This window comes from Emys orbicularis, chromosome 12, assembly GCF_028017835.1.
Source record: "Emys orbicularis isolate rEmyOrb1 chromosome 12, rEmyOrb1.hap1, whole genome shotgun sequence".
Taxonomy (NCBI): domain Eukaryota; kingdom Metazoa; phylum Chordata; order Testudines; family Emydidae; genus Emys; species Emys orbicularis.
In genome coordinates this window covers 26,215,877-26,235,086 of record NC_088694.1, presented here as the reverse complement: position 1 = coordinate 26,235,086, position 19,210 = coordinate 26,215,877, and the positions used below count along the sequence as shown (strand labels likewise).

At 39.9% G+C, this 19,210-nt stretch overlaps 1 protein-coding gene across 1 annotated transcript in view; it reads right to left on the bottom strand.

The window, feature by feature from the left end:
* NCOA6 (nuclear receptor coactivator 6) overlaps positions 1-19,210 on the bottom strand; it is a 53,095-nt gene that overhangs the window by 14,460 nt on the left and 19,425 nt on the right. The window contains exons 9-13 of the mRNA XM_065414358.1: positions 17,838-17,853; positions 10,384-10,497; positions 5,841-8,756; positions 2,909-2,977; positions 648-684 (exon numbers count right to left, since the gene is read on the bottom strand). Of these exons, the coding sequence (XP_065270430.1) occupies positions 648-684; positions 2,909-2,977; positions 5,841-8,756; positions 10,384-10,497; positions 17,838-17,853 (3,152 nt within the window). The remainder of the gene's footprint in view (positions 1-647; positions 685-2,908; positions 2,978-5,840; positions 8,757-10,383; positions 10,498-17,837; positions 17,854-19,210) is intronic.

The following is a 19,210-nucleotide window of genomic DNA, read 5'->3' as shown; positions in this document are numbered from 1 at the left end:
GGGCAGGAGGCACAGATTTTAAAGCCTGGGGCATAGTACAGTAGCCGTGTTTGGATACCAGGGGCAGGGAGAGCAGAGACAAAAAACAGGCCCCCAAACTAGCTATTCTACTCTAAAACGACTAGAAACTACCTAAAAACAATAAAAGCAGTACACATCTATAAAAACTAACTATATACGAGTTACCGGGCGCGGTGGCGCGCGCCTATAGTCCCAGATACTTGGGAGGCTGGTGGATCGCTTGAGCTCAGGGGTTCTGGGCTGTGATGCGCTATGCTGATAGGGTGTCCGGTACCACTGACAGCCTGGCCAGCGGGTGGCTGAGGGAATGGCTAGAACAACACGAATGACATGTGAGGGCTCTGTGAGGGCTGATGGACCGATCTGACAAGGTGATACACAAGTTTGCTGTCCAGAAGTGTAGGGGCACATTTGGGAGTCTTAATGCAACAGTATCCTACTTTAATAACACCTGGGCTAACCAGTCTCTTCAATAGAGAAAAAAGATGTGTGGCCAAGGAGAATAAAGAGGCTGTGGCAATAAAGAATTTCTTGAAAGTTGTATGATTAAGGCAAAGTCAAAGAGAAACAGACACCCTCCAAAGATAGCTACATTCATCCTGAATCTATAGCGACTATCTACTTACCTTTGGCCAGCAACTATTGCAGCATTTGCTTCAAGTTCTGCAAGAGAAAAAGATATATTTCTAACCTGCTGCGGAAATATATACACGTTAAAAATCAGATATCTGGAAGATATGTGACTGCTACCTGTAATATAGGCTTTGGGGGAAAACTATGAAATACACTGTAGGATTCTCTCACAACATTTGATGGTAATGTTAAAACACAGCAGAAATATACACAGGCACATCTATATTTTAAGAAACCTAGACTTCGTTTTAAATATTCTCAGTGTAACATACAGTATAACGTTTTTCTCATTAGTATAACTTGATCCCACCCTTTGCCTCAAAATAAACACAACCCTTTAGGCACCATTATTTATCTCAGATCACTTATCCTAAACTGGGTTGGTAAAATAACTTCCCTACTCTACAAGACAATTGTTACTCTCAAACTAAACAACCCTATAGCTAGGAAATTCCATACTGGATCAGACCAGTGGTCCAGCTAGCCCAGTATCACATCTCTGACAGTGGCCATCACCAACTACATCAGAGAAAGGTACAAGAAACCCCGCAGAAGGCAATTGTAGAATAGCCTGCCCACAGGGAAAGGTTTTTCTTAACCTTCATTTGAGTTAGTCTTTGCCTTATGCCATGAGGCATGAAGACTTATATCCCTTCCAAAGGGGTTTCTTTTTTAAATCTTGAAAGTATAAGTCAGGATATTCTTAATATAAATGTACAATCCTTTTTTGAGTCTTGCTGAGCTCCTGGCCTCAAAGATAGCTTTGAGACAGGGTGCCCAGATCTGAACACAGTATTCCAGACAAGGACATGCCATTGATTGATAGAATAGTGTTATAACTTAATATATTTTCAGTATTATTCTCCACTCCATCCTGAAATATCCTAAAATTTTGTTCACTTTTCTTAGCCACTGCTGCACAAAGCACTGACAAGCTTTTCCTTTAAGAATGCTTTAACAATTCCTGTTAACTTTTTAATTAAATGTAATTTTTCTACAGTGTGTTCCAAACGTGACAGTTAGAAAAAGAATTTTTTAAAAACTCACTAAGAAATAAGGAGAGTTGGCTTATCAAACCACTGGATTCATATTCTTGTCTGACCCACAACAACAGAAAAGCAAAACGGACTGAATATGCTAATCTAGAGCAAGAGACTGAATTTTGAAATTACTAGAAATTTTCCTTCCATGCAGAATTCTATAAGCAAGGATAATATTCCATAGTAAAAATCAGAATAGCAGTTTCTTCACGTGAACTTCCTGTGACACCCACATCCCCCCAGCTTGATGAGCAGAACATAACCCCAAAAGCATGCCTGCCTGTAATTGTTTTCTTTCATTTAAATGGATGTTTTTGAACAAGTCAGTGCAGTCTTTTCTTCAAGTCCCATTTCCAATCACACTAAGGCCTCCACACACGTGCTGAACTGTACACATATTAATGGTCCCATCAATGACAGTGGGGCTACTCACGTGTGTGTGTTTTTAGGATTAAGGCCTCAGCAAGATTTGTTTGGTTTTTTAAACAGAATTTAATATGTCTATTATCTTAGATGATAGCAAATAGCTCTTCCCAAAGGCAGCAAGAAAAATGGATCGGTGTAAACGCTGCTATGGGTTCTCTAAAAAAAAAACGAGTAGAAAAGAAATTAGATTTTAGGGCCAGAATTTCAAAAGGGATCAAGTACCCAGCAGCACATATTTAGGCCTCTAAGGATGTGGACAGTTTTTCAAGAGCACTCAGTTTCCCATTTAGGGACCTAAATGGATTTCAAAGGTCTTCAGCACCCAGGAGCTCCCATTTAACACCTCTGAAAATCATCTAGGTATCTAAATGGGAGAACTGAGTTCTTTGGAAAATCCAGCCCTTAAAGTTGATGGCTGAGACTTTCAAAGCTGTCCTGGGAGATGTAAATATACCACCATTAAAATAAATGGAAAATGTGTCTAAATCCCCATCACTACTTTGAAAATTTCAACCTACATTTCAAAAAACAATATAGTCTGTTCACATAAATTAAAATTAAGGCATGCAGGACAAAATGCTTAAACAGCAGGAGCCACCCAAGCTATCATGCTGATCATTCCCATAAATTTATGAAATAACTGTTTCAATGAATAACAGTATCAAAATGGTTTCAATAAGGACAGTGTGTACAACCAACAAAAGGCAACTGCTTCCCAGAAATGCAAAATAATGCAAAGTTGCATACATAACGCATAGGTGTATGCTGATTTCCACAGTAAAAATTACCTCTTCTTTGAACAGCACTTTCTGGTGTTGCAACTGGAGTTTCCTTCTGGGTTAAATGTTGTGAAGATGCTAAAATAAAAAGGGAGGAAAAAGTCAGCACTGATTCACTTTTCTTTCAAAAGCAATTACAGGATTTTTTGCCTTGCACGATCAGCCCAGCCTACACAGCAATATGGTAACCTAAGACTGATTGCATTTCTTTTTGGGGGAGGGAAGTGGGGGGGGGGGAGGGGCGGTGGTAGAAAAACCAAGGAGAAAAAAAAATTCTGCTTGTTTTTTTGCATTAAAAATTTTGGATTTCTCCAATCCATATAGTTTGGTTGGTTGGAGAATTGGTGAAATTAGACATCACATGAGATAAAGGACTGAAAAAGTTAAGGGATTTTCATTTAGTTTTTTTTTAAATTCTGGTCTTTCTTTGGTTTTAACAATGATACGATTCCAATACCTAATGAACATTTGGGAGAAAGGATGTCTATTAATGTTAAACACTCTTACCCTTTCAATTAAATTGCAAGAGTTTAAAATACATTGCAGAGATTCTCAAGAAGACCTCCAGAAAAACCAACGAAGACCTGACTTAATATTCTTTATACTACTAAGTTAAAAATAAGCAGGGGAAAACAGCCTTGTTAGAAAAAAAAGCATGCTAAATAATTCAAAAAGAAAATAAACCCAGAACTGTTTAGGTCCAACTTAAACAACTGACTATATACCTTTAGAGCCATAAAATTATACATACATTTTGAGATAAAACTGAAAACTCAGTTCTTCCTTTAACTGCATGGCAAGTCTAACTGAAATTCTGTGATCTTCCTTCAGTGGCTGATCCCACTGCCAAAATCTAAAGCAGCATAGAATATGCAACTATCTACCTCTGCTTTACAAGTTGGTGAACTCAAGTTGCAGGATAAAGACAATCTTGAACGCAGCTTCTTTGCACATAAAAAGGCTTTTGCTTTCACCTTTAAAATACCATCACCTCTGGTGTGGAACTGGTGCAGCAATCACCAGCCCTTTTACTATTTCAAAGTTAAATGTTGCCACACCACGTTATGGGTTTGTAACTTCTGCCTATGTTACATAGCCAGCTGGGCTGAAAAAGGTTACATAGCGTTCAGAATGTCAAAAAATAAAAATAAAAAAAAGGTGTGGGGGGGAAAAGGGGACGGGGGTTCCTGTTACTTTTCAGTGAGACATGGAGTTTTCAAGTGTGGAACTGCAGCTTGCTGCAAACATTAGAACAACTATCTATTTTGTACTCTTGAAATAAAACCTACATAATTCCAGGGGTTATATTCCCACGAACTAACAAGGTCACTCTACCATATTATATTTTATGCTTCCAAGGAAACCTCCTCTCTCTGTAACTAGATTACACATCTGTTCCCATTCCTTTTCTCGGTATTTATCTCACATACTGAATAAAAGGAGCAGCAGCAAAGTCACTTGGAAAGTAACACAACATTGTTTGCCATCAATGTTTTAGAGGAAGATTGTCATGGCTAATTTTTGTTAACAGCTTTCCCCCCCCTCCGCCCCCATTGTGGAATAATGTTAAGACATCTAATTAGCTGATAAAGCTATCAATAATACTTCAGGTGAAATTGTGGCCCCATTCACATCTATGGAAAAATTCCCATTCAATGGTGTCAGTATTTCAATCCTGGTGTCCAAATTTCATGATATAAAGCACTAATGGGAAATGCTTCCAAGAATTTACTTCAGAAGCCATTTTATTTCCATTCCATTTTCAGGGGGACTATAAAAACGACAGCAAAAATTAGCTGGGTCATCTTAAAACCTGTTCAGCTGCTTGAATAGTAATAGTGACCAAAAAACCAGGTTAGACATCAAGATACTTTTTGTACTCACATGACATTTACTCATAATTACATCTCGCTGTTTTGTGTCTCTGAAATGTGGATATTTAAACTCACTCTTTTTTAGTGGAAAAAAGAGAATATTAAAAAGTTGCTGCACATTGATGGTAATTAATAATTTCCAGAAAGGGTTAACATTTTTAGAATGGGGACCTTGTGCTCATGCTCACAGTTAAGTCTTCTTACCCACATTTAATTCTTTGGGACAAAAGTTTTACTTCACATACTAATTTGAAAGAAAAATCACTCTAAACATAATACAAAAACAAATTTGCATTCTCTGGCAAGAATATTTCCAATCCATACAGAATTTTCCTTGTTGGAGAATTGGTGAAATTATAGGTCACAAGAGATTGAACAACAGAAATTGTATGTACACCTTTTATCATCTTTACATGTGTTCAAATACAATTTTTCTCCCTACTTTTGATCTTTAAGTGAAATTACTCATGCATTATAGCATCAGAGCATACTGCACTTGAAATCTCATGTTAAATATTTTGCTTCACAACAGGATTAAGGGGAAGAAATGGTTTTGAGCAAGTAAACTTGTATTTTGAACACAAATATATCTTTCAGATCTACTGCAGTAGCAAGAAAAATTATGAATTTTAAATAATAAAATTATTTAAAAATTGGGAATATTTTCACAAGCTCAGCATGTAGAAAAAATTAATGCAGCCTCTTAATACACTCAAAGACTCTCATGAAATCACAGTTTTTATGAAGATGCTTTTTGTTTCTGTTCTAAGAGCTGACCGACAGCAATTCTCTTATGTAAGAATTGAGTTAAATGTGGGAACAAGAAACACTTTTTAAAATAAAAATAAGCTATTTTCAGTGTAATGTTACAAGCACAGTTATACCATTCAGATGCTATAAAAACAATGCTCTAGGAGCAGCAACTGGGTTATATTACCCTCTGTTGAACTGTCTGGATTTTATGTTAATTGCAAATGCAGATTCCTAAAGCTCCACATATCAGCTGAATTTCTGGCTCATAATTGTAATAGGTGGTGGGAGAATAACAGTGCACACAGAGTACGTACCTATATTCTGTGGCAATTCCTGATGTGCTCCTCCTTTTTCCTCCACTAAGCCAATCCCAATTTGCTCATCTGGTAAACCACCACGGTTACTATTAGTGCTTGGAGCGGTGGGTGCAAGCTCTGAGATTACAGGAGTGGTTACTACCGACAGTACATTCGTGGGAGGAGTGTTGCTTGATAAGCTTGGAGATACAGAAGCAGAAACAGTAGCAGCCGTGCTAACACTCAAATTCCCAGGCCCAGAAGTGCTCTGTCTTAGAAGACTGAGTGCTGGAGGTGTCACAGTTCTATTGTCTAGCTCTACAGGTAATTGCTCTGTTCCCAGACTATTAGGGCCCTGGCCTTCAACTTCTCCATCCAAAGAATGTTGTTCCTCCCCTTTTTCAAGGGAGCCTGTAACTTTTTTACATGCTTTGGTCAGCAAAAATTGACCAATCTTGTCCACTTTTCCCTTTCCCTTACCGGATGAAACTGGACTTCGCCTGTTTCCAGAAGATCCCGGACTACTTGTTAGAAGAGATGTAACCACAGCTCCAGACTGTGTCGCCGTTACAGAGCACTGATCAGCTGATACACTAGCTTGAGAACTGGACTCATCTGGGTTAAAATCTTTGACTTGTTGAACATGGGGATGTGGAAGAACATTTGAAGATGCCATAGACGGGGGAGAAGGAAGTTGAATAGGAGCTGCCAGTGGATTAAGAACCAGTGACCTGCTTGTTGGTATACTAGGGACAGGACTATTAGGAGGAGCAGGCCCTGATGAAAACTTTATGTTCTGTGGTATGTGCAGAGGACCTACAACTGCAACTGACTGAGGCATTAAATTAGAGTTAGAGGTCAATGGTGCAGTTGGAATTGTACTTGGCTGAGATCCTTTCATAACCTGAATGATTGAAGATGAGTTTATAAAAACTGGTGTAATGAACTGAGGCCGGGAATTAGACTGAACTGCTGATTGTCCCTCAGAAACCATAACTTTGTTACCTACATTGGGCATTGTGACGACAGTAGAGACTAATGTAGGCTGTAAATGAGATGGTAATGGTGTTGATGTGTTAGCAGAAGATGTAATGGGGTTTGAAGTTACAAAAACTGTTATCTGATTGGGTGGTAAAGAAGTGGAAATAGAGGAGGAGCTAACAGGTCTTTGTATTACTGGAGGGACATTCTGTGTAACATTTAAATTCATCTCTCCTAGTTCTTGGTGCACTTGAGTTGAACAGGCTTCATTATTCTGAGGCAAGCTTAAGGAACTAGAAGGTTCTTTGCTTGAAGAGGAATCCTGTAGTGGAGGAACAACAGCTATCTTCTTTAGCTCCTCTCCAGAGGTTACCATTGATGGTAATTCAAGACTGGTGAACCCAGGGGGTTTAATGGTTACATTGGGAGCTCCAGAATTATCAAGAAGTTGACTTAAGGAAGTTGGTGCCTCTCTCATAGTCTTATTTTCCTCCAAGCTGGGAAGCTTGTTGGTATCTAAAGATGGCTCATCTTTTTTTGGTTGTTCTTCAGAAATTTTGATTTCTTGGCTGGGAAGGCCTTTTAGTTCAATATTAGGCTGGTCTTTGTTACCCTGGACAACCTGTGTACTTTGGCATTCATTGTCTTGAGAAACATTAAGGCTCTCTTTGCTATCTTCAGGAATGCCAGTCATAACAGATACAGAAATTGCAGGATTCTGAGTATTCAGCATGTTGTTGTTTGGAAAACTTGTTGTCACAGGTGTTGATAAAGAAGTTGGACCAACTACCATGTTTCTTTGTAATTCCATGTTTTGCAAAAGTGATGGGTTCTGTGGAGTCGGCAATGCTAATTTAGCTGCTTTTGAATTTTGTCTGCCAGGACTTGGCGTGGTTTTCCTACTAGATCCAGGACTGGACCTTCTGCTATTGCTTGGACTTGCTCGCTTTGTTCCTCCAGTGTTGGCTTGCTTTCCTGAATTGACAACAACAGTATCCAGCTTGTGAGACTGTGGAGCAGCAAAACCAGACTGATTGTTAATTGTGAGATTTGATGGGGCTTGTCCAATGGCCTTCAAGGTAGTTGGATTAAGACCCTGTTGATCAAATCCTCTGTTAAGATTAGGCCTTGGAGGCAAAGGAATATTAATTTGGGGAGGAAAGAGACCCGCAATAGAAGCATTAAGTCTCTCTGGAGATAAGCTTATTTCTGAAGGTTCTGTGCTAGGTGGACGATTATTAGGAGTCTGAGGATAGTATGGTCTTGGGCTTGCTCTGTTTGGGGTTTTAGGCCTTGAAGTTTGAGATGGGGTGGCTACATTTGGGAAATGGTGTGTATGAGAGCCAGGTAAAGAATTAGATTGTTGTTGAGGACTTGCACCTTGGGAAGTTGAAAGTGGAGAAGGTCCAGGTTTTGGCCCCGTCATCATTAACTGAGTTTGTGAAACTACTAAATGAGAGGTCATATTATTTTGAGCCCCTGATGCCGGTGGCCCGTCAGCTCCATTTCCTTCTGGGAGAGAGGATACTGATGAAACTTCTCCCAGTGGTGAACTGGAAGGATTCTGTACATTATCTTGGTAAACCATCTTTCTTGCACTATTCCCCAGAGGAGGATTGCCTGGCAAAGAAATTCTTTGCTTATCAGGAGATGGAGGTACTGATCCAGGACCTTGTAAACTAACCATTACTGACATGTTACCACTCTGCTGCATTGGCATTCTTTGAGTTTCTGGATTTAAAGGGCCCCTAGGTGGATGAACACCATGTGGCACAGGAAGCCTGACTGATTTAGGATCCTGTTGCATCATAAGCATCATCATCATTTGTTGCTGTTGCTGCTGAGTCTGTGGCTGTGCCTGGGGTGGTGGTGGCTGCTGCTGCTGCGCATGTTGCATAAGTTGAGGTGGCATCTGCTGAAGAGGCCTTTGTTCAACTGGCTGAGATGGATAACCTAAAAACAGACACAAAAACCTATACGTTATTAATTCTTAGAAACTTCAGAAAAAAACAGTATTTGTGTGACCAGCTCCAACAGATAAATAATGTTCCTTTTGTATCAGTGTAACATGACACTGTTCTCTTTAATTAATATCTATAAGTTTATACTCACTCCTGGGTTACAACCCCCCCGGACAAGAACCATTTTACCGAGGGAAAAGATTTAACACAAACAAAAAACCCACATGGCATTTATCAGTGCCTTGAAGGGGCTTACATATAATGCTTCATTTAACGTACCACTGACTTCCAGGACCTTGAATTGCAGGAGGCATGTAATTTTATTACAGCAATCAGTGGCTACCATTCTGGGTCTACTTCATCTGAAGAATAAGGGTATGTCTACACTACCTGCCGGATCGGCTGGTAGTGATCGATCTATCGGGGATCGATTTTATCGCGTCTAGACACGATAAAAATCAATCCCCGATTGCTCTGCCATCAACTCCAGAACTCCACCGCGGCGAGAGCTGAAAGCGGAGTCGACGGGGGAACGGCAGCGGTCGACTCGCCGCCGTCCTCACGGCCAGGTAAAACTTCGCGTAGCTGAAGTTGCGTATCTTAGGTCGATCCCCCCCCCCCCCCCCCCAAGTGTAGACCTAGCCAGACTCTGCAGGCTTTTATAGCTATATTTTCACTGACAAGGGCAGAGTTCAACATTGCCTATATTTACATATGTCTTTGAAATGGGAAAAAAATTAACAGTAACTGTGGGACTCTGAAGAGCAAACTCATGACTGAAATTTGACAGCTTCAGGGGTACATTGCAAAATCCCACACCATATCACATAGCCAAACAGCAAAAATGGTGTGGTGGTCCTAATGGCCATTATGGTTTAACATCTGAAATATCCTCTATCTGCGGTCTCTATCCTGTATAAGCAGGGAGGATAAATCTAATTAGGTCTTTTACTAGTTTCTCCATGACATTATTTAAGAAATACATAACATATCAATTTGATGTACTATAGGCCCTAATGTTAACCATTAGATCTCTTCTAAAAAAAGACACTGAGCAAGTATGTTTCTATCAATAATATATTTCAAAACAAGCAATAAAATAGACAAAAACTTCTACTTTTAGGTAAAGAAATCAGTCTTCAAAGACAAATGTTATCTCTAACTCTATGCCCTATAAGACCAATAAGCCAAAGACTTAAAAATACAAGCACCAAGAAAAAAAACAGGTAAAATAATAAAAGCAAGTCCAAAATGGATTTCCAAATCAAATACAAATCTCTAAGTTTCACTGACAGAAACATGAAAGCAAAGTGAATATTGGCCAAACAATTATAGTAAATTTCACAGGTTAAAATGTTATCCCTGTATAATCCTATTGAATTCAACAGGATACTTCCAGGTATAATGCAGAGCAGAATTTGGCCTTAAGTGTTCAAATACAGCTTAAAGCTTTAAATAAAACAAAACATTTAGACAACCTGCACCAATTATTTGCTAATGCCTGATGTCAGTTAAGAAACAATATATATCCCCACATATAATATTCCCATAGTCAAAAAAATACTGTATATCATCTTTGTTTACTACATTATATAATCATGTTAAGAACTTGTTATCACCTGGTGGCCTGTTTGTAAAATCTGAAAGTTTGGGGCCAGTGTTGTCTAAATTTATTCCTTGCTCTCCAGGCAACGGTGGCTGATCAGTCTCCTCCAGGCCAGCTGGACGTGTTTCTGAAGAACTTAAACAGAAATAATAGTAATTAATGAACATTCAGCCGTTCCAGAGCCAGTGCCAAATTTTGTTCTACATTTGCTTGAATTATTTAAGATTGAAAAATAAATAATCCTTAGCATTTATGTAGTACTTTTCATTCATAGATCTCGAAGTACTTTACTTAAGTGGGTAAGCAGTCCCATTTCACAGATAGGTAGACACACACACAGGTTAAATGACATGCCCAAGATCACACACAGAAACAGGGGTAGAGGCAAACAGAACCCATGTCCCCAGATTGCTTGAATAGTTCTCTAATAACACAGTGACAGCTATAGTGTAACTGCATATGGTTGTTAGAAGAGTTTAATTTTTTTTAAAAGGTCCTGCACCATGATTTCCCATATTATACTCATAACAGACTAGTTCCATATCTCACAGTCCTCTATCAAGATTCCAGAAAAAATCAGTTGAGATACTAGACTTCAGAGGCTAATTATCCAGAATGTAGAGATCTGTGGATAGTGAACACAGAGGCTCTGCAACTTGGTCACCAGGAACTCAATTATACATGTTTAAACTCTGCAGAAGCAGTACCAAAATAGTCAAGTTTGGCCATTGTATCTAATCCTTTCACAGACACTGAAAACAGCCTTTTCCTAATTCAGAAAACAGTCAATTCTATGGACATCAAACATACCTAGAGGGTGTTCACTGTCATTACCACCTATTTGTGAGAAAGCTAGGGCAGAGATGGCAGCTGAAGCTTGACAGCTACGCATATACATCTAAGATGAGGAGAACCTTAACTACATGAAAGCTCCAAGTTAAAATTAAAGTGAGATCACTTCAGCAAAACAGGGGAGGTGGTACAGTGGTGAAGAGGTTCCCCGCCCTCCCCCTAATCCCCCAATAATCTGAGCTGGAAGTGAATGTTGGTGGAATTCATTCCCTTCCTCAGCAACTAACCTTAGTGCCAGGGAGAGATATAGGGAGCTTGCAAGGTAGGGGCTGTGATGCTAGCAATTAGAGCTAGTATAATGGTCTATAATGCGATGCACCATTTGTTAAATTGGTTATTTTGCTATTCATAATTTTGGCAGGTATAAACACTCTCATAAATGTCTATGCTTAGGTAGCTAACCAGAAATGTTAAGTTTTTGAATTATAGTAGGTAAGAAAAGCAACATGGCATCTCTGTGCAAGAAAGAGCCTTAAACCCAACCAAATAACCCTGTTTGTAAGTCAGTTCCTAAAGATCATCATCAGACAACTGCTGATCTACAAAGTATGTTGTGGAGAGCTTTACAAACACACAGCTAAGATTTTCGTTTGCTCTGCGTATAGCAATGACTAATAACTTATTTGAACCTTAAATAATGTATATGGCTGAAGTTCACTATGCACACTAAGGCCATGTGTGCATTATGGGAACTCTAGTGCCACCGCTATGACACCAAAGCTATGCTGACATAACCCTGTAGTGTAGGCACAGCCTACAGTGACAGAAGGGGTTTTCGGTCACTGTAGGAACACCACCACCCTGAGCGAGAGTAGCTAGGTTGACAGAAGCCTTATTCTGTCAATCTATCTGCATCTACTCCAGTGGCTGGGTCAGCAAAGCTACAGTGCTTAGGGGAGTGGATTTGGCACATCCCAGTGCTCTGTAGCTATGTTGACCTAAATTTTAAGTGTAGATTAGGCCAAAGAAACAAATGATTACCATCCACGTCAGTACTTCTGTATGTAACTAGAGAGGCAGAATGAAATATTGGTTATTTGAATTTCACCCACACTCATTTGGATTTAAAAACAACCAGTAACAGATTATGACAAATCCAAAAATCTGAACCTAATGTTTCAGAATATGCAAACCCTTCACTACAGAGCTTCAGCTCTGAAACACAATATTTAATTTCAAAAACCCTATTCTGAGAAACAAAAGGCAGGGAGTACCCCTGCATAAGGAGAAAGAATTCATAGATTCATAGATTCTAGGACTGGAAGGGACCTCGAGAGGTCATCGAGTCCAGTCCCCTGCCCGCATGGCAGGACCAAATACTGTCTAGACCATCCCTGATAGACATTTATCTAACCTACTCTTAAATATCTCCAGAGATGGAGATTCCACAACCTCCCTAGGCAATTTATTCCAGTGTTTAACCACCCTGACAGTTAGGAACTTTTTCCTAATGTCCAACCTAGACCTCCCTTGCTGCAGTTTAAGCCCATTGCTTCTTGTTCTATCCTCAGAGGCTAAGGTGAACAAGTTTTCTCCCTCCTCCTTATGACACCCTTTTAGATACCTGAAAACTGCTATCATATCCCCTCTCAGTCTTCTCTTTTCCAAACTAAACAAACCCAATTCTTTCAGCCTTCCTTCATAGGTCATGTTCTCAAGACCTTTAATCATTCTTGTTGCTCTTCTCTGGACCCTTTCCAATTTCTCCACATCTTTCTTGAAATGCGGTGCCCAGAACTGGACACAATACTCCAGCTGAGGCCTAACCAAAGCAGAGTAGAGCGGAAGAATGACTTCTCGTGTCTTGCTCACAACACACCTGTTAATACACCCAGAATCATGTTTGCTTTTTTTGCAACAGCATCACACTGTTGACTCATATTTAGCTTGTGGTCCACTATAACCCCTAGATCCCTTTCTGCCGTAATGTAATGTAATAAATAATAATAAAATCCAGCTGTTATCCAGTGCTTTTCATCAGCAGAGCTCAAAGCACTTGATATTTTTAGCTCTTTCATAATTACCCCTATTTTATAGAGGGGAAAACAGACAGTGAGGTGAAGTGACTTGACCATGATCACTCAGCAGGCCAGTGGCAGAGCTGGGAATAGATCCCTGATCTCCCAAGCCAGTCCTCTATCCACTAGACCACACAGCCCCACTCTCACTTTGGCTCACTAGGCATTACTGAAATACACATAAAGCAATTAAAAAAAAAAGTTGAATTAAGACATGCAAAAGTAAGATCAGAGGAAAGGCACAGGCAGCAACAGCCCCTAGGCATCCAGCATACACATGGCTCTAATGTGACCCACCCTTTTCTACGAGGGCTCACATTTGCAGCATTCGGTTGTGGTAAAAATCTTTGGTTTTCCATGCATTCTGGGAAACCACGACCTCCCCACACCCACCACCTTGAGTGTAACCAGGAACGTTCCCTTCCACCTCTCAGTTAAAAGCACTCTGACCCTTTATCAAATGACAAAATCCTCCTAAATGCCCTTCTGCCCAGCAGTGCTAATCACTCCATCACCTCATAGCTGCTAAATCCTTCTTACCAATATATACTATATTATTGCAGGTGTCATCTCCACATAACTTGCCTCATACAGAGTTCTACAAATCCTAGGGCAAGCCTTAGGTGCAGATTTATACAGTGCATTATTGTTTGCATCCTGTTGGTGCCTTTGATGTGCACTATCCCTACACAAGAGAACATACACGGAGCTGTAAGGCAAATGTCTAATTAAACTTATATTTAGTAATACTAAGCCTATTTTAAAAGTTTGCACGAATGAGCAAAATTTCTCATAGCTGAGCTATGTAGTCGTCCTATGAAGCAGTCCTTTTTTTCTCCTGCTACTCCTCAACATCCTTCTACACTGACCTCTTAAGGTTGCAGGTCAAATATTTCTCTTAGAATAAATCTTCATTCAAGTGTTCTGCTCACTCATGAACCTACCTTCAAAACTGCATGTTGGACAAACTATTTTCATACTCTAATATGGTTTCAGTTCACATACCAATAACTGTTATAACTTTTGGCCACTGAATTAATACAAGTGTAATTTCCAAAAGAAAAAGGGAGACATGAAAACCTTTTTAAGGACCATCTTTTTGTTCTGTTTCTGTATAGCATCTGGCACCACAGGGTCCTGATACATGATGAAGTTCCTTAGGTGCAATGGTAACTTTATATATACAAAAATAAAAAAAGTGCAGATCACACTAGTAGTACTGTTTTTAGTCAAAGTTCACTGCTCTAAATTCTTCCCTATGGCTTGCATGGAAACTGCTCTGTAGCTCTTAAAGAAAAACTCTCTGCAAAGAAATCCTTCTTGTTCTTGATACATAAGGAGTTAATACAGGCCAAGTAAGTTAAGAGTAAAAAATTTTAGGCAATCACTGAAAGGACTGATTTCAAGACAAACAAAGCATAAAGCTTCTCTAAGCAGCTCCAAGTAGCTAGATGGAAAGGAAGGGCAGAAAGAGAGAACAAACTTGTTTTAGCTATGAGAGTAAGACTATGCTGAAGGACAGCAAGGCAAAAGTTTGGATAAAAAGGGAGTACAGCAACATCCTAATATAGCCATACTCTTACAATACTACTGACTGCACAATACTAAGCCAAACAAAATTTAGAATCAAAATCCTATGCTGTATAAAGGTTATGGAACTGTACTTTGTAAAAGCCAGGCAATGATATCAAAGCACTACTGCAAAAAAATACAGTACAGTAGTATAACAAATCTAAAGCTAGTAATAATCTAGTAAAAAGCTAGTAAGAATACTAAAGGAGCTAATAGAGGAGGTATCTGAGCCTCTAGCTATTATCTTTGGAAAATCATGGGAGACGGGAGAGATTCCAGAAGACTGGAAAAGGGCAAATATAGTGCCCATCTATAAAAAGGGAAATAAAAACAACCCAGGAAACTACAGACCAGTTAGTTTAACTTCTGTGCCAGGGAAGATAATGGAGCAAGTAATTAAGGAAATCATCTGCAAACACTTGGAAGGTGGTAAGGTGATAGGGAACAGCCAGCATGGATTTGTAAAGAACAAATCATGTCAAACCAATCTGATAGCTTTCTTTGATAGGATAACGAGTCTTGTGGATAAGGGAGAAGCTGTGGATGTGGTATACCTAGACTTTAGTAAGGCATTTGATACGGTCTCGCATGATATTCTTATCGATAAACTAGGCAAATACAATTTAGATGGGGCTACTATAAGGTGGGTGCATAACTGGCTGGATAACCGTACTCAGAGAGTTGCTATTAATGGTTCCCAATCCTGCTGGAAAGGCATAACGAGTGGGGTTCCGCAGGGGTCTGTTTTGGGACCGGCTCTGTTTAATATCTTCATTAACGACTTAGAAAGTACGCTTATTAAGTTTGCGGATGATACCAAACTGGGAGGGATTGCAACTGCTTTGGAGGACAGAGTCATAATTCAAAATGATCTGGACAAATTGGAGAAATGGTCTGAGTTAAACAGGATGAAGTTTAACAAAGACAAATGCAAAGTGCTCCACTTAGGAAGAAAAAAATCAGTTTCACACATACAGAATGGGAAGAGACTGTCTAGGAAGGAGTACGGCAGAAAGGGATCTAGGGGTTATAGTGGACCACAAGCTAAATATGAGTCAACAGTGTGATGCTGTTGCAAAAAAAGCAAACATGATTCTGGGATGTATTAACAGGTGTGTTGTGAGCAAGACACGAGAAGTCATTCTTCCGCTCTACTCTGCTTTGGTTAGGCCTCAGCTGGAGTATTGTGTCCAGTTCTGGGCACCGCATTTCAAGAAAGATGTGGAGAAATTGGAAAGGGTCCAGAGAAGAGCAACAAGAATGATTAAAGGTCTTGAGAACATGACCTATGAAGGAAGGCTGAAAGAATTGGGTTTGTTTAGTTTGGAAAAGAGAAGACTGAGAGGGGACATGATTGCAGTTTTCAGGTATCTAAAAGGGTGTCATGAGGAGGAGGGAGAAAACTTGTTCACCTTAGCCTCTAAGGATAGAACAAGAAGCAATGGGCTTAAACTGCAGCAAGGGAGGTCTAGGTTGGACATTAGGAAAAAGTTCCTAACTGTCAGGGTGGTTAAACACTGGAATAAATTGCCTAGGGAGGTTGTGGAATCTCCATCTCTGGAGATATTTAAGAGTAGGTTAGATAAATGTCTATCAGGGATGGTCTAGACAGTATTTGGTCCTGCCATGCGGGCAGGGGACTGGACTTGATGACCTCTCGAGGTCCCTTCCAGTCCTAGAATCTATGAATCTATGAATCTATAATCATTGCCACAGCTTAATACAAACAAGGTGCAAGTAGAATTTTTCATCCCTATTTAGAAGGCTATCAAGAGAACAAATAGCTTTATGTGACATTGTAATTCTAGAGGACAGCTTTACAAATCCATATATTGATGTCTTCTAGGCTCATAATGAAGCCCGGTGACCATCAAGGTGGCAATTGATGAAAACAAAATATTAACATTGGCTTTCTTTAAAGTAATGATATTAACAACTTCACTTTTCAGAAAACGTGTCACTTTTTTGTTCTCTTCTGAATTCTTATTTTGTTGTTGGTATGGGAAACAAGACAGGCAACTAAAGCTTCTGTTATTTTAAATTGCCGTATAGCGCTACTGGGCGCTGTTAAACAGCTGCTGTGTTTTATCCCAGTGGTGGCTGAAGTGATACCAACAAATTCCTCTCCTATAGTGAGTAATAATTAACTACTGTTTGTAAAACACTTGGAAATCTTTGGACGCCGGGTGCTGTATAAAAGCGAAACATTCTGATAAAAGGGAAAACAAAACAAATAAATTGGATCCTTTTCAAGAATGTCATTATATTAACTGAAAGTGTGATTCTTTCTATGGACTGTAGAAAGATTCAGACATTTCATAAGATTGTTAGAATGCTCTTTGATACTGGGATATGATACTATACTTGGTGCATTTAATTCCACTATAAGCTGCTTTTGTTGTAACACTTCAGTTGCTTTGGTTCTCAAGGATTAGTGTTTTGAAGAGTGCACCAGGAGTTTGAGACACTGTACAAACATACATACACAAAATACATTAAAAAGTTACATTGCAAGGTTAGCAATTAAGAAATGCCAAAATTAAGGTTGCTTCTGCAGCCTTGATTTGTCCCCCTTGTGCATATGCATTATGATGTAGCCTTAAATTACACGATCATATAATATTCTTTCCACAGGACCCCTGCCTCATTCATTGCACATGGTGAACCTGTTCTGCGGATAAATTAGGGTTGTGTAGTGTAGTGAAAGAGAGTGTTGTCTGTAGGACCCCTGCTTCATTTGTTAATGAAGTTGGAAAGCATGTAGTTAATGAACCAGGGAATTGTAGGAAAAGAAAGGATGGGCTCATGGGTGAGGCAGTTAAATGCTGCCTTGGAGAAACTGATTCTATCCCTGCCTCTACCATAGAATTCCTGTGTGGTCACTAATCAGGTATTCCTTATTTTCTGGGTGCCTGATTTGAGACCCTGGAGCCTGATTTGCAGAAGTGCTGAGCACTCATAGCTGCAACTGAAGTCAATGGAAACTGTGCTTGGAACATATAAAATGCTTTATAGTGCCAAGAACCTGAAAAATTAATATCCTTAATGTCTCAATTTGGGCACCCAAAATTAGTGAGTACTTCTGACCTTAATCAAGCTGTGCCTCAGCTCCCTATCTGAAAAAGGCGATAAAAATCACATCTCAAAGGGGTGTTGTAAAAATAAATTCATTAATATTTGTGAAGCACTCAGATACTGTAGTGATAACTATAGATCATCCCATGAGGAAGTTATCCAAATCCTGCTCTGAAGACAGAATTATTAGTGTGGAGTAAGGCACATCCAGGGCCACATATTGAACAATGAGGAGAAAACAAAATATCGAATAGCTTCTCATTAAGTGAGCACCATGCATTCTGTGCAAGGCAGGGCTCTTATGGGGAAAAAAATAGTGTGTGATCATGTAATTAAAAACTGTATCTTAATGCATATGCACAAGAGAGACAAATTAACGTTTTCACAGGTTAATTCTGGCATTTGCTAACTTCTGAGTGCTTGACTTTGCAACCTTAATAATATTCTTTTAATATAGATTGTGTGTGTTTAATTTCCTAGGTTATTAAAAAGCAAACAGAAAAATCAGAAATTCCATCATATGGCTTCATACTGAAACCTACATGGATCACAAGCAAGGTTGAAACCCTCAGATCCACCACACAGATCTTTCCACTTGAGCTAACAGAATTAACTGATAGCAGTAGTAGACTATCATCCTCTACGTGGACCAGCACTAGAGGAGGATGGGATACTTTGCCAGTGGGTTTCACAGGCATTTGCTGACAGCGGAGGAATGGTCAGATTCAGGATCTTGGGTTCCACTTCAGGCTCGGGAGGGGAATGGCGCTCTTGTGGGTACAGACTCTTCTGCCCATTCCTCCCAAGCATGACCCTTTGTGTCCTCTCTCTTCCAACCTGTCCCTGTCCCAGTCTTGTCTCTTCCCCATCCCTGGCTCTTCATTCCAATCCCATTCCCCTCTCCTACCCAGTCCTACTCTCCACCCCTCAGACTTGTCATCCTTCCAATCCCAGGCTCCTACCCCAGCCCCTCCCAATTTCCCTCTTCCCTGTCAGCCTCCTCTCCCAATTCCCTCTCTTCCCCCCCATAGGTCCAGTTCTTGCTCCTGTGCATTTGAATCAGGTAGCTTCCTCCTCAATACTGCCTGGGCCCAACTGTGGGGATATTAAGACCAGAGAAGAAACAGTCTCTCTGCTCTCACTTCAGGTGTTCAGACCAGGCACAGCTTGCAGCATCCCAGAGCTGCAATTGCAGGGAAAGTCCTACTTAGTCCCAGGCTGAAGCATGCCCAGTGAGCACAGAATCTTTGGAGAATTTAGCTGCTAAAATCTAAGTTTCAACTGAGCATGTGCAACTGCCATTTTTCATAGAATCATAGAATG